This window comes from Sitophilus oryzae, unplaced genomic scaffold, assembly GCF_002938485.1.
Source record: "Sitophilus oryzae breed Bouriz unplaced genomic scaffold, Soryzae_2.0 scaffold_130_pilon_pilon, whole genome shotgun sequence".
Classification (NCBI taxonomy): Eukaryota; Metazoa; Arthropoda; class Insecta; order Coleoptera; family Curculionidae; genus Sitophilus; species Sitophilus oryzae.
In genome coordinates this window covers 254,203-271,424 of record NW_022145960.1, presented here as the reverse complement: position 1 = coordinate 271,424, position 17,222 = coordinate 254,203, and the positions used below count along the sequence as shown (strand labels likewise).

At 32.6% G+C, this 17,222-nt stretch overlaps 1 protein-coding gene across 4 annotated transcripts in view; it reads left to right on the top strand.

The window, feature by feature from the left end:
- The first annotated feature begins 320 nt into the window (after positions 1-320).
- The window catches only part of LOC115874962, a 29,962-nt gene continuing 13,060 nt past the window's right edge, over positions 321-17,222 (top strand). For 3 of the 4 annotated variants that reach the window (XM_030890270.1, XM_030890269.1, XM_030890267.1), the window contains exons 1-4: positions 321-583; positions 10,578-10,964; positions 13,300-13,975; positions 16,664-16,887. In XM_030890270.1, the coding sequence (XP_030746130.1) occupies positions 10,605-10,964; positions 13,300-13,975; positions 16,664-16,887 (1,260 nt within the window). In that variant the 5' untranslated portion in view covers positions 321-583; positions 10,578-10,604. The remainder of the gene's footprint in view (positions 584-10,577; positions 10,965-13,299; positions 13,976-16,663; positions 16,888-17,222) is intronic. The other variant, XR_004048943.1, reaches the window with a different exon arrangement.

Below are 17,222 nucleotides of genomic sequence, written 5' to 3'. Positions count from 1 at the left end.
ATATTAGGTATATATGCATAAATAAACATAAAATATAATATTTTAATGGATTTTTAAAGTGTTTGAATATTATATCTTTATTATAAACAAGAAAGCTTGGCAGCCATGTTTAAATGGCTGTTTACGTGAGAACTTCCCGGCAAAATAAGAATGATTTATTTCGGAATTATTTAGTTTATTTAGAAAGGACAAGCTAATGTAAAAACTAGTGAAAATATCGTATTAAGAAATTAGATAATTTTTATAGCCTGTTATTTACAAACTTTATTTTTCAATTGCACAGGTTAAATTAAACAAAATATTCCAACATTGCCATGTGCCTTCCTCTCCGTTCGGACATTTTCAGTCGCCGGCGACGGCTCAGCGATTTCACTGGCCAATAAGATTCGCGCGGGAAGCACACGTGACATAGTTTAACCAATTGGGATGTGTGGATTTGAATTCCCTCTTCGTTTTTCGTCTATTCTAGGACTTTTGTATACATTCGTCGGGTGTATAGTGCTGTCAATGTTAAAATGTGTTTATGTTCAATTTTGTGGGAATAATAGATAGACATAAGTAATTATCTATACTGACATATTTTGTAAGTATGACCCTTCATTTCTACATCTGTTTCAAGGGATTTTTCTGTTAGGAAATCCTTAGAAATTGAGAAAATTAGCTTTTATTACCGCCAGTTTATAATGGAATCGTCCTAACGTCCAATCCCGCTCTTTTGTGTAAGCGCATGGTTTTTTACTACTTCCGATAAGTTTAGGAATATTATACAACACAAATAATTACAATGTTGTTGTCTAATTCTATTTTATTTTTGTACTAATGTCAGTCACTGTGTGACGTTTAAAATGCATGAAAATATCAAAATATTCATTAATCTGTCTGTTTATGTTATGAATCTTGATCACAGTAGCCAAACCAAAACTAACAAGGAAATTGTCTTATACCTACCTATACGAAAATATGTATATTTAAAAGTTTAATTTGATATTTTCTATGATGGGAAATAAGATTTGTTGTATTTTTCGGGATGGCGGGAAAACATCATTGCTACTTCAAGGTCAAGGAGGCATTGCAACGTCTCATTCATTGAAGTTTCATTGCTCCCAAATCCCGCCATTTTTCTTTAACTTCGAGACGATAGTCTTGAGAAGGTTGTTCAATTATTTCATAAAGGTTTAATTGTTATGTTTTTTAAAATTAGTGATGTACATTTCTATGGTATTTTATTATTGTAGGTATGGAATAATGAATTAGTTCCATTATAAACTCTTATAAAAGGGCTTAATAAAAAAAACTACCGTTGATTGAAAGAACGGGGCTATTACATTACAATGTTGTGGATTTTATTACTGTTTTTTAACTGTTCTATTAGAATTATAAATGATTGTGTGGATACTTAACCCTCCATATTTTTCTATAATATGGTTCTGTAATAATTTAGTAATGTTTACTCCTGATTAACTAAAGTATCTTATGGCGAATTACAATTAATTTAACTAGAGAATTTTGACTTAATCTAGAAGGCGAGGAACTTTTATATTTTATATCCTTTTATGTTATTACATATTACCGATATACCGATACGAAATTTTCATTCCTCCATCATGAGCAAGCTCGACACGGACCAGAGACGGTCGGCATTATAAGATAAGCAACGTTGCCAATAGCTTTGGTTATGACGGGAATTTTTTCCACAAGTCGAGATTTATTGTTACAGTAATTTATTTCTGTAACCATAAATCTCACCATCCTCTTCTCTAAAGTATCATACAGTGGAAATGCAATCGGAATAAAAATATTTATTTACGGTAATTATTAGGAAAACTGGAAATCGTCCGATTTTCACCAAAATTGGTATACACCCTATTTTGAGGTCGTAGATCACGAATCTGAATTTAATTTTAACTCTTTTTCTGGCGGTTTCTTACCGTTTTCAGAAAAACGACATTGAATTTTTCTTAATTTCTCATATTTTTAAGGTTTTCTAGCACATATTTTGTTAGGTATTCAATAAACAATGATGTTTTTGATATTTTCTGTTACTTTTTAACCAATTTTATGCATAATAATAGAGGAAAATTTGCTAAAATAAATTTGTAAACAAACTGAAAATGTTGGGTTATGTGTTTCTGGCATTTAAAGCAACGTTGCCAAAGCTAAACCTAAATTTAGGGTGTATTTTTCGCTTATTCTGGGATTACGAAAGGCGGTCACCAGAATAACGGCTCCTTCCCATAACTGCTATTTAACCAACGATATCTGACTATTTATAACCACGAAGTTGCACGAAAGAGTTTTGATTGCATTGGTTACAACTTCCATGCGGAGGGTGTTAATCTTTTGTTCTTATATTATACCTATACTTATATAAAAAAAAAGATTAACCCCCTCCGCAAAGAAGTTGAAACGAATGTAATCATAACTCTTTCGTGCAACTTCATGGTTATAAATAGTCTTATTGATAGTCTTTATATAACTTCTTTGCGGAGGGTGTTAATCTTTTTTTTTAATATAATATAACAATAAAGATTAACCTCTACCCCCTCCGCCTAGAAATTGAAACCAATGCAATCAAAACTCTTCTGCGTAACTTTATGGATATAGGTAGGTATATTTAACTACTGTCAGATCTCATAATAGGTAATTTATTCAAAATCCCTAATCACCCGTCTCTCTCATTACATAGGAGAGAGAAAGAAGGATATATGAAATGTCAAACTTCCATCTGGTCTCAATTTTCTTTATTATTTTATTAAGAAAAGTGTTTTTCAGTAAAATTTTGGACATTTTTCTATCCTCAACCAAGTGTGGCTTTTAGATAAACTATAATAGAATGAAAATATAGTGAAATTATTACTTTACTAGTTGAAGCCTGGCGCATCCGCCACGACATCAGGAAAAAAATACTTTTTATTTTTTTTAATTAAATGGAAAACAAAAAATCCGGCGACGACAGTTTTTAGAAGAACAAATTAGCTATCTTTTAGTAAAAAAAGCAACTTTCTAGAGCAAGTCGTTACTTCAGTAGAGACGACACAGATAAACATTAGCATTTTATATATGTAGATACTAGTTGAAGCCTGGCGTATCCGCCACATCAGGAAAAAAAAACTTTTAATTTTTTTTTAATTCAATGAAAAACAAAAAATCCGTCGTCGACAGTTTTTAGAAGAGCCAATTAGCTATCTTTTAGTAAAAAAGCAACTTTCTAGAGCAAGTCGTTACTTCAGTAGAGACGACACAGATAAACATTAGCATTTTATATATGTAGATATGTAGATAGGGCCGAAATAAAGAAAAATTCAATGTTGAAATTATTTTCCGTTTTTCTGAAAAACGGTAAGATACCGCCAAGAAAAAAGTTCAGATTCGTAATCTACGACCTCAAAACAGGGTGTATACCAATTTTGGTGAAAATCGGACGATTTCCAGTTTTCCCAATAATTACCTTATTTACTGTCTCAGAGCATAAATGTTATATAATATATTTATTAATTGGAGAAATATCAAAGTTTTAGGAATGAACTGATAGTTACATTATATTCTCTGATATGTCATAAATGTTTAGTCTTGCCCCGTTCTCAGAACTGCGTCGTGTCGCTGGCTACACAGTTTGACATATCAAACAACCAATGCGAGCTGTATCTGATGTTTGAGAGATATTAGTGCAGCAAAATAAAATAAAACACTAAATAACATCAAAGATTAGTTTCATAATTAATTAGATGATCAAAACAGTTTTAAAAATATAGATATTAAAACATTTTATGATAATAAAAAAACCGGGCAAACATTCTTTAGCCCAAAAATTTTTCAGACTTCTACAAACTTATTTATATTTATATAATTATATTTATTCATATTTTTACTAATAATAGCTTATTTGTCAAGATTTGTATTACGTAGATTATACAAATTTCCAAAATTACTAGTTCTTTTTAAAGTTCTTTTATGTTGCATACATTTATTTTCATCCTATGTTTTACGAAGATAATAAAAATCTGACAACAGCGCTGTATTTTTTAAAATGCCGGGCAGCCATCTGCCAATGTACAGTTGCGCCATGAAAAGGAACGAGCCGATGTCGGCCGAAAGGAGCTGTTTGTTTTCGTCACTATTCCAGCGAAATGTTATATCTGTTTTTGTCCCACTCGTTTATGATTCTATTTGTTGTCTCTCTTGTAAATGATCCGGGTCCGCTAATTTTACTCCGCTCGATCTATCGGATGGAAACTGAGAATGCCAGTCTAGACAATTTCAATCTATACCTTTTTGACGTCGATGTTTTCTATACAGTGGCACAAAAATATATGTTTTACAAATTTGTATTATTTTTATTCAAAGGCAGAAATTGGTTACTACTTGGTAAATGATTTAAAAGTGATGTTTTACGAACGCAATATGGAATCATTTATGAGCGAATTTATAAATACGTATGTATTTCGTTTGAGACGTTTTTTTAATGATTTTTTTAATGTGTAAAAAATCTTTTTATAAAGTATAAGCGGAAACATATACTGCTATAACATTTTGAGCTAGTTGAGAAAAATTCGGTCTAAACAATAAACAATGAATAATATGTATTAAAGTCTTTATTCATTTTCAATAAAAGTATTTATCCCTTGCTCTTGTATTTTTTAATGTCCCTAATAAAATAAATATGACACATTTATACAAGAAAATAGTAATTATCCTCTAAGACGACATCTAAGGGTAGGATTATCTATTATTTATTTATCTGCTACAAAAATGGTTCACAGTTATTATTTACATCAACAAAACTCACCTCCTTAACAGCACTTAAGGGACATAAAGGCCATTACTACCGCTTTCTCGTTCAAAATATTGTAATAAATTTGCGATGAGTTTTTTACGGCTATTAAGCTATCTTGTACAGGATGGGTCAAATTCGACGCTTTTAAATGGAAACACCCTTTTCTATAGGAGATAGACAAAAACTAATATTGGTGTCTGGAGCTCAATTTTTGTCAAAAACATGATGGTGAAAACCGCATATCGATATCAAAACCGCATATCAATATCAAAACCGCATATCGATATCATCGGGACATCTCTCATAGCAAATATTATTTTCGTTTTAATCGATGCTCACAGCTAGATTTTCTTGCATTACAGCCGGTTCCGTTCAAAGCCTACTTATTTAAAGAGGGCGTTTATTATAAAAAAAATTATATACTCTATATCTCGAAGAGGAATCGAGCAAAATATCAAGTGTGTTATATTTTTGGAAAGGTAATTTTAAATTCTTTTCAATAAATTAAAAATATACAGGGTGTCCCATATAAAAAATCAAATTTTCTGTTGATAATTCTTAAATTATTAATTTTACAAAAAGTATACTTAAACCATTAAATTCTACGTAAAAAGGTGCTTTGGAAATGTCTTCATAGAAATACAAAATTTTCCATAGCAAAAAAGTTACAGAGATTTGTTAAAAATGCACATTTTTGAAAAACGCCCCGTAACTCCGAAATGGTAACAGATATTGATGTGCGGTTTTCACCATCATGTTTTTGATGAAAATTGAGCTCCAGACACCGATATTAGTTTTCCTCTATCTCCTATAGAAAAGGGTGTTTCCATTTAAAAGCGTCGAATTTGACCCACCTTGTACACTTCAAAAATGTCTTAAAAAGAACAATGTTTGACTGCAAGGTTTGCTACTAAACATTTTTAAGCTTAAAGTATCACAACACTATTTAAACCAAAAACTCCTAATATAAAACTAAAGTGTCAAAACGAATGACAATGTCAGGAAATAAATAAATGTTGTAACTTGATATTTTTGTAGCAGAGCTACCACCTGAATACCCAGCGGAAAATTTAAATTTCAGTTAGCCCGGCACCGAATATGTCCATGGTTTGCAACACTGAAATTAAAAATCACGCCCTCGATTACGTAACCAAAAGGTTAATTGGTATCAAATATGCCTACAAAATAATAAACAAAATTAACTATCTGTTTAGGTTTCATTTTCATTCATAAGAATGCCTAAATTACACCTTATATTGTCAGCAGGGTTCTTTTAACACTATACCTATAGGTAGACCCCTAAAGATTGTTCAAATGTAATTTCCTTCATTGTAAAACCCCTCAAGCTTCCATAAATTCCTTTTTACGATGGACTATTATTGTGGTGTATTGACAGTAATTCTATAGAGACCCTTTTTCTGATATTTAACAATTTCTGTGAATAACCTGTGAAACTTGTTTTATGGTCAACTTGTTTTGTGACCATCAAGTAATCGTTTTTGAGGTAGTTTGAATTAAGCTATGGTATTATGTTATAGGTATACAGGGTTGTTCACCACATACGACACGGAGTAGTGCAGCTAAACGATTAGTCCTTTGAAGGACACTGAAGAACACTACTAAGAGGCACAATTTGAAAATATTTTTACTTTATTAAATTTAGTAATAAGAAATACTTCAGTACAATATTTGGTTTTAAAAACTTAAGCACGTCTAGAGAAATGAAACCTTAAAATTTTTACTGCAATTTCACAAAATTGAAATTATTTCAAAAATGGTAAGGTTTAATGTGATAAACCTTAATCAAATTACCTTTATTTTAATCGTAGAAACTAAAAATGTAATAATATACAGGGTGTTTCATTTAAAAAATACAACTTTGATATTTTTTATTTATTTGGGACACCGTGTATCTTGTAAACATATTTTTAAATTGTAGCTCTAATAGTCGTTCAACGAACCCAAAACTTACATTTGGCAAACATTTAATCGTTTAGCTACAATATTTATAAATTATGATCGAAAAAAAACGGCGTCAGCGATGGCTATGACAGGAAGATCGTTGACATTTTATATGTAAAATTATATGGGGAATATCATTGATGTTTATTTCCAAGCCAACTGGACGCCGCGCCGTTTTTGACGGAATACCATTGCTGAAGGCTACGGTTGGAAATCCACGTAAACAAAGTATGCCTCGTCCAGATTAGTTCTGGTTAGTGATGTAAAATTATTGGTAATTTATAAATCGGTAATATTACCGGTAATATTGGTAATTTATAAAAAACGGCTTTTTAAATCATATTTTTTATTTCAAAACTGTAAAAATAATTAAAAAAAGACAAATCCGTTTTTTAAACTAGTTAGAATGGCCCATGTTTATAGTACGTAATAGAGTGGATAATGGTAAATCATCCCCAATTTAGTCATTTGGTTCTTCTTTCTCTTGTTAATTGAGTCAATTTTATTACTTCGAAATCGATATCTTCTCCATTTAATAAATTATAATTATGGGCAATATATTATAAGTAAGTTTTATATATACTTATATTATATTAGTTGAAGCCTGGCGCATCCGCCACGACATCAGAAAAAAAATACTTTTTTTTAATTAAATGAAAAACAAAAAATTCGGCGACGACAGTTTTTAGAAGAACAAATTAGCTATCTTTTAGTAAAAAAAAGTAACTTTCTAGAACAAGTCGTTACTTCAGTAGAGACGACACAGATAAACATTAGCATTTTATATATGTAGATATGACACCAATGCCAAATTGCATTAAAAAGAACAATTAAGAAGAGATCTTTTATATTTTGTAACTGGAAAAATATTGTTTATCGTTTTTTTTAATAAAATTAGCTATGAAATATGCTCCTATTTTTTTGAACGCAGGTAGCAAACCTTATATTCTCCGTCTAGGAACTAAGGGAGGGTAAAGCTGCAAGCTGGGGTGCTTGCTCGGGACGAAAATTTAAGAGGGTGTCAAATACAATATTTGATAATGTATTCTTGAATCTTTTAAAATTCTTATCGATAAAGGGGGCACACCCAATTCAAAGCGCCGCAAATTGCTCATAATATTCATGGTAATTTAACTAGGTATTCCTGGTAATCCAAATGTTTAACTAATTTAATTACTTGCTAAGTTAACATGTTCCATGAACAAAAGTACAGAAGGTGTTGTAGTTTTAAGACAACATAATAATAATTCTCTTTAAATATCTTTCAATCCTTCCATATTAGGAAATTAACAACAAAAATCAAAGGAAGCGATCCACAAAACAATTGTGCCCATACGCGGTTCAGAAAATCACTATAATAAATTTGAAACTGTACGAACCTTGATTTCATGCATATTTTCATTGATAGGTTTGTAGCTTCTGAATAAAGGTCTAGGTAAAGCATCTAGCTCATTTGTCAGCTCAGAATTAGAATTTAGAGTTAGTAACTCGCATTTTCATTGGAGGACACTGTCATAATTATTTCAAACCAATAATCAACGAGAATATTCGTATAATTTAATAAAATTACTGTAAATCACTATAAATAACGCATTGTTTGTAATTGATCTGTATTTTCTGTATTATTAATCCGGTAGATGATGAAAATAAACAATTGTGATTGATTAAAATTTTATTTTAAGATTAAACTTTTGTTAACAACATTCTAAGAATTCGAATAATGAATTGAATTATGACAAGTGCATCTGTCTAAAAAAGACAGCGATTTAGAGTGACAATTTGGTTATGTAAAATTTAGAGTGACAGTTTTGATTATGCAAAAGAAATACATATTCTATGAGTTTACAGGTTGCCTAACGATTAACATTAATTTAAAAATAAATCCCCAACATGAATAATAAACAAAACATTTAAACAAAAACAGACCAAAGACTACACAAAACAAATTGTTGGTTAGTAGCAGTTAGTAATAGTCAGAGATCTAGATGTAGTAGTATTTTGGTTTAATATCCACAGCTCTCCGGCCGGGTAATAGAATTATAGTTTTTTAATAAAAATTAAAAAAAAACATAAAATTATAAAGCTAGAATAGTATAACGGTTTTATATTAACTCTAATTTTCTTGAAGTTTATAAAAAGCATTCATAAAAAATATATATCGTTCAAATCCATCAATTTAATAGCTGTTAGTAAGAAGTTTTACTTGAAATATGCGCACATAGTACACACACAATTTTTTTAGCCGACCATACAAATTAAGATGATCAAAATGAGTTATTTGGGTCATAAATGACCTAAATACAAAATATTTTCATGGTGTCTGTCTGTCCGTCTGCCGTCTGTAACACGATAACTCAAAAACCGCTAAACCGATTTTAACCAAATTTGGCACAAAAATACTGTGGCATCCAAGAATCTGGCCATTAGTTTTTGGTGGGGGTGGGGGGTTGGTAAGGAGGTATGGGAGGGGGTTAAAAATTTAAAAAAATCGTAACTCCAAAATTACAGTAGCTAGCGAAACGCGGTTTTCAATTTAAGATTAGGAATAATATTTGCAACAAAATTTGTAATACCATCAAAATCAGTCAAAGTCGCAGTTTTTGAGATAAAAAAAATTGGAAAAATTCCCTTACTTTGAAACTAAAAGAACTGCCTACCAACGTTTTATTAACATATTTAGTATGGGCGGCTATACATACCTCCCGGCGCCAATTTTTTTACTTTAGTGCATAGAAACATTTGTTTCCACTTTGTATTCGGATTTCTCAGGGGCGGATACAGGAATTTATTTTAGGGGGGGGGCCAAAAAAAAAGTAACGTAGAGTATGCTTTTTAGAGCGCCATTTTTAACCCAAAAGGGTAATATTTAGCAAATTTACAGATTTTAGGGGGGTCCGGGCCCCATGGCCCCCCTCTGTATCCGCCACTGGGACTTCTTTTAGTCCTAGTATATTGCTATTGCTACAATTGCTATTACCACTGCTGCCATTGCTAGCGTGCAATCTTCGCTATTTTTTGCAAATTTTCATATACCTACATGATTATGTACCTAGTCGATTGGTTGTTAAATGAACAGGGAGTGCTGTCCCGCTATTGCTATCCTACAAATAAAAAAAAATTGGCTCCGGGGGGCACGTATAGCCGCCCATACTAAAATATGTTAATAAAAAGCAATTTTTTTATCTCAAAAACTGCGACTTTGACTGATTTTGATGCTATTACAAATTTTGTTGCAAATATTATTCCTAATCTTAAATTGAAAACCGCGTTTCGCTAGATACTGTAATTTTGGATTTTTTAAAATTTTTAACCCCCTCCCACACCCCCTTACCAACCCCCCACCCCCAACAAAAACTAATGGCCAGTATTTTTGTGCCAAATTTGGTTAAAATCGGTTTAGCGGTTTTTGAGTTATCGTGTTACAGACGGCAGACGGACAGAGAGATAGACACCATGAGAAAATATTTTGTATTTAGGTCATTTATGACCCAAATAACTCATTTTGAGTGAAATTAAAAAAACTTTTTTTGCCGATCTTAATAGCCTACCATACCCTGTTGGTATGTATGGTCGGCTAAAAAATAACATGAAATTACATCGAGAAAAAAACTTTAAAACCACAAAGCAAAATAAACATTATTTCTTGGATCAGGTTGCGTTAGTGATAGTCCAGTTTGGTGTATTGTGTTTAAATGTTGAAAAAACTCATAAACTCTTTCAGAATCTTTCATTAATTTTAAATTTTGCTACTTACTAAAAGGAATCATTTCATGATACGTTATCTTTGGTTTAGTTCTAAAAAATTGTTATAATTGTTTATAGTGTTTTTTCTTCTTTTCAGTTCATTCATATTGATCTTGAATACAAAATGTCGGCAGCCATGGACATGTTTCTAAGCGCGTCGGATTCTCTACCGTTTCCGGACGTGTTGGACATCGATATCAAATCAGAAATAGACACTCTAGTTGGTCACAACGATTTCTCCGGATACAGTTTCAACAACATTGAACCTCTAGAATTCGAAAACGAAATCAAATGGTTCAACTCGAATTCGAATCACTCGATCCTGGATTTCAGCGGTGACGATGGCCCCACGATGGTCAATCCCAATGCCGTTATGCCTGTGATGACGATCGCTTCGTCGAACGTGGGAAGAAGTCCGTCGCCTTCCGTCAACCAAAGCCACCTTACGTTTTCACCGTCGTTAATAAAAATCTCCTCTCTCAAAGTAAGTATTTGATAGACGGTTATGAGTGGGAAACAACTTATTAACCATTAGGTAACTAGATAAAATCATTAGATGTGTTACTGAGCATCTGAAATGAAATTATAAGAATATCGTTAGGGGGTCCATTTTTATAACGAGAAAACGACAGTAATCGCGATAATTTAAAAACTCAACTTTTTAACACATAACACGCCATAATTAAAAACCACTTTAGACATTGAAGCTTTTTTATTTTGAAGATCGGATCATTTACAATATATTTACATAAGAAAAATTCGATAAGGTTGTTTTTTTTCATTCTAAAATTTTAAACAACCCATTCATTAACTTTTAGTGCATAACAGTTTTCAGTAATCGTGTAACTTTTTTATTTATAAAGATTAAAAGAAGAAAGTTTTTGCAAAACTACAATCAATTATTTCTAATAGATTTCGAGATATCGATTTTTGAATTCAGAGTTCTAATAGCGCGACCACTGTCGAACACCAACTCAATACCACTTATTTTTATCAAAAATGCAAGTGTTTCTAACTTGCACTTAAACATTTTCAAGCTATAGGGAAAATTACAACGACCCGTTAATAAATAAACAAATAAAGTATCACGAGACCTAATTAAATCGTGAAGCTGAACGCATGATATACACCTTTCCATAGAACTGTAAGTAGTTACTGATTGGGTCAACCGGTCGACTGCGACAAATCTGCCAGAGTAAGTAAACCGACGAGTAGCGACAGTCCCGTTTTCAATTTTCTTTGCGGCTGCGCGAAATAAGTAGGTTATCTGTCATATGAAGAAGCGAAGTTGCCACTGTTGCATTTATCAAATATCTCTATGTACCTTATTTCAAGTATACCTCAGGCAACGAATCGTTTTTTTAATTATTTATTAGCTGTAAGATATTTTATACATTCAAATTTAGAAATAAGGATAAGAGACAAAACAAAAAAAAATATGTATAAAACTTTATAATTAATTCCTCTTCAAATTATGAGCAGTGTATACCATGTTTATAGGACCACTTCATAAGTTGAGCAGTTAAATACGTAGTCTATCTGTCAAACACGTCAAAAGAGAGAGAAAGAAAATTTGGTCCCACCACATCAAAAGAGCCGACGGTTTCTGTAGCTACTCGGCGATCTACTTACTCTGAATCTGCTATATCCCCTTCCACGTCTCTTAGCGATGTGCAGTTTCTCCGTTTATTTCATACGTTTGGCAACGTGTTTACTGTACTCTTCTTACATACGGAAATCTCGACCCAAGACAAACCTTTGCCAGCCCTTAGTATAGGGTGATTCACGGCGATGGTACGTTAGACATTTCTGGAGAACCGCTAAAATACCAGCGTTACAGTGTTGCCGGATCTTATATATTATTAAATTTTTGGAAACTACTTTCATACCTTATAATTTTTCTATTATACAAACCTATACCTATCTCTTATAGTTTTCGTAATAAAAAATAAACTGTGTAAAATTGACAAAAACATGATCTTGAATAAGCATTGGTAAAAGCATGAATTGAACATTTCTAAAGTTGAAATTTGTGATATAAGTCGAAGTCGATATATTCGATCTACCTAAATCAACCGATTGGATAATACACAGAAAGAACAAAAAAGTATTTATTTCCGTTTGTTATAAAAATGCCCAAATATATTCTGTTATATGTATATTCAACCCTATTTTGTATATCACAAGATGAATAAAATTGCTTTTTTGAATGATATTTCAAGTTCCTATACCTAAATCTTATTTACTGAATTATCTTTATTTTACTGAATAAACCAGAAGGTTTAGGTATAGGAACATGATATATCGTTGGAAAGTAATTTTATTTGTTTCAATTTTTTAAATAATGTACATAGGCTCAAATTTAAATAACAATGATCTGGGCGATATTACAGCCAACGGAAATACATATTTTTTTTATTTCCCTGTTTGATATCCAATCAGTTCTATTAGACGACAGATCGAATATTCATAGAAAAATTTAATAATATACCAGGTGTTCCATTTAAAATAAAAAAGATGCCATCACTTTTACTATGAAGCGGCAACTGTACTGCTGGAAATAAATGCAAAAATATCTGTGTTATGCAAAAATCCAAATTTCCAAAAAAATCCGATCTCCTGTTCTCCATAAACGTCTAACGTACCATGCCCGTGAATCACCCTGTATACACTGCATATTGTATTATATTGTACAAAAAATCGTGTTTTTATCCTCAATAAAGTATTAAGCCTAAAAATAATAAAAATATTTAAATAACAGAGATTGATATTTAACCAAACATCATTTAACGAGTATTATATAATATGTATTTTTTTAGACTGACACCTCTTCAGTAAAGAAAGATCTCCTGAACAGACTAGAAGGCTTCGACACTACACAAAAGAAACATACCCCCTCTCCTGTGATGCCCATAACTAAAGTGGCACCGATCTTAGCCAAACCAGCTTTGGCCAAGCCCATCACCCTAAAAACCACCAACTCGAACCCGACAATTTTGATAAGAAATCCAGTGAAACACATAACCACACCAATCATCACTCAGCTGGGCAGTATAACGACCATAAGAGCCCTACCAGCAAACGCCCTATCTCATGCGATTCATCGAAAATCCGTCAACGTGACGAAACCCGTCGATCGTACCACAGAGGATCACCGAGCTTATCCCAAGCCGGCCTACAGCTACTCGTGTCTCATAGCGATGGCTTTGAAGAATAGCAGATCGGGCAGCTTACCCGTTTCCGAGATCTACAATTTTATGTGCAAGCATTTCCCGTATTTTAAGACGGCGCCGAACGGATGGAAGAATTCCGTAAGGCACAACTTGTCGCTGAGCAAATGCTTCGAGAAGATCGAGAAACCGGCGCTGAACGGTACGCACCGGAAAGGATGTTTGTGGGCTATGAATCCAGCTAAGATCAGTAAAATGGACGAGGAGGTGCAGAAATGGTCACGGAAGGATCCTAGTGCTATTAGGAAGGCTATGGTTAATCCAGGTATGTAACAATGATCTGTTTTCTACCGGGCGTTTTTTTAAAAATAGCTCACCTTCAGAGGCGGATTCAGGAATTTATTTTATAGCAATATAAAAAGTAATGTAGAATATGCTTTTTAGGGCGCCATTTTTACCATTAAAGCTTAATATTTAACCCAATTTATAGATCTTCGGGGAGGCCTAGGCCTCATGGGTACCGCCACTGCTCACCTCTAGGTATAACTTTTTTATTTTTTCAGATAAAACAAACATGAGTTGAATGACAGTGACATTTTAATGCAAAATTAGATTGCTTTTATCTTATATTTTTTGGATTTATTCATCGTTTTTCTTCTATAGTCTGTCCAGCTAGTCACGGAAGATTTCGACAGACATCCAGAAAATGACACCTGTCACTCATGGATCCCTCTCGTTGGACATACTATACACGTTTGTCCTCAATCGTTTTATTACCACACTACTAATATTAATATAAAAGGATAAACTATTTAACTTTAAATACTTCCAAACCTATAAAGTATACAGTATTTCTTTGGATTGACTTTACAAGAGGAAATATTTTTTTATTAACTTTTTGAGAAAAATTTATTTGTACAAAAGTTTTTGCTTCTTCCAAAATGGTTAATCCATGCTAGTCTAAGAGCTGGCAACGTTTTCGAGAAAGTATTTTAAGAAATCTGACTGATATATCTTACTATGCTCTCTAGAACAGCATGCGGGCCGTCTGGCTGCCGATACACGCTGCGTTACACTATATATATAGGTCACACTATATATACGCTGCGATACACATGCCGTTCACTACTGCGCATCGGAAGAAGATCCTATATTTTTTTAATTTAGTCCGCCAAATTCTAGTATTGAATATAAATCGAACAAGTTTCCACAGCGCCAGCGCAGCGCGCAGAGGTTCCGTCTATGAAGTGAGGAGTCCGAGTTCGAGATCTGCTCGGGGTATAAAACTTTTTTATTTTATTTTCGTTTATATTCTGATAGTAAAGTATTAAATGTTCGTTTTTTTGAATCATCAGAATTATTTAATACTGTACTATCAGAATATAAACGAAAATAAAATAAAAAAGATTTATACCCCGAGCCGGTCTCGAATTCGGACTCCTCGCTTCATAGGTTTGGTTTTTTGTTGAACCTTTTCGCGCCGCGCTATGGAGACTCGCTCGATTTATATTCAATACAAGAATTTAAAGGACTAATAAAAAATATATGATCCTTTTTCAGTGCGCAGTAGTGAACGCAACGTTTACCGGCAGCTAGACGGCCCGCACGCTGTTCCAGAGCGCATAGTAAAAGATATATCAAAGAGCCAGGTTTATTAAAATACTAGTGTTCCCGACGCGCGACGTTGCTAGCTCTCGTACTATGCTGTCTTAAGAAAAAAATATTCAAAAATATGAAAATTTTCAAAGCACCAAAAATTATAACGCATTTCTATAGGAATATCATTTTTAGGTTTTCATTCTTTGATAGAAGGTTATTAATTTTGTCATATTTTTTATTGTTTTAATATGTTTAAGAAGCACAAAATTTATTTGGTTCAATATTATGGAAAAGATGATAAGTTTTGTGTTTCAATAGCAAAAAAATAGCAGTGATGTTAATCAAAATTAATACTATACTAACCATCTGTCAAAGAATAAAACCGACATTATATTCCCATAGCGTTTTGGTTTTTAGGTCATTTTTAGGAAAACAATTCAACTGTATTTTTGTATTTTTCTGGAAAACAGTATGGAAATTTGGCAAAGTATAAACGGGATTAACCAATCAAAAACTTGTAAAAATCATTGTAAACACAATCCCGGGACATACTGTATATGTATAACTGCAATTTTAAAATTCATATGAACAGTACGCGTCTTAAGCCGGGTCTCCACCAAAAGAACATAGTGTCGACAATGTTGCTGAAAATTCAGTAATGTCGTCGACATTTTATGTCGCAGATTTAAGTCGCCGACTTTGTTTCATGTTTCGCTTGAGAAGCGGTACATCAAAGAAAAATCGTGTCGACGACAATGTTTATAAATATGTCGAAAGACGTCTTCGCCGAATCAACTCCTGTCAGTAACTTTATCGGGTATATTTTGCCATTTGTACTCGTGTAGTTCACAAGGCCAGAAGTTTGTTTTTGTTTCTGTTGCTAAAAATAAATTTGGTATGGAGTATAATATATAATGATAAAACAAGAACTCTGATTGAAAAATATCAAGCCCACCCCGAACTTTGGGACACTAAGCATAATTGGTATAAGAACAGAAATATAAAGTATGATGTCTGGGATATTACAACTAGTTTAGAAGTGGAGAGGGTGGAAGTTGAGAAAAAAAATAAAAAATATCACCGGACAATTTTTTAGAGAGTACAAAGATTTGAAATGATAAGGAATGCGCTAAATATTTAATTTTTTTTTAAATTTATTTAAACACTTTGGCTCTTTAGTCGATAAATGAAGTCGAGCAACAATAGTTCTTTGGTAGGTACCATCTACATTTCTCGACAATATTTATGAAAATAGTAACAAAAGTTGATGACAATGTCGTCGACATATGTTGCTTTGGTGGAGACCCGGCTTTAAACATAGTAGTTATAAAAATAAATTGATAAATGTTAGTGGTTAGTTGTATATCTGATGTATAAGTATTCTTTTTAATTAAATTTTTTTTTTGTTTGACAGAACATTTGGAACTCCTGGAACGTGGCGAGTTGAAGTTTTCGTGCTCGTATGACGATGAAAACGACAATTTCGGCGATTCTTGCGGATCTGCGGAAAGTGGCGAGGGTTCGGATTCCGAAGAAGAAGTAGTTCACGAGGAAATTGAAGAAGCTGATATCGATATAGAGGGAGGACAATTTCATTATATTCAAGTTGGAGAGGACGAGATTGAAGAATATGAGGAAGTAAGTTCAATACACCCCGGGTGTCATCGATATCGTTGCACAGACCGCCATTTCTTTAATTTTTGTCAAATAAATTTGGAACTTAAGTACACATCTCACATATTTCATTAAAAAAAACTTCTTGTTTAATTGGAAATTAAAGCGAAAAATTTAAAACACAAACTATGTTTTAGCATATTTAGAGCATAACATTTTCTGTTTTTATACTGTATAATGAAAAAAAAAACGTCGTCCATTTCACGTGAAAATGATGATGGATTACATTTCCTATAAGATTTTCGTTCCTATGGTATGGGTCAAAAGCGTTTGTTGATTTTTAATATTGAGTTGCCAAA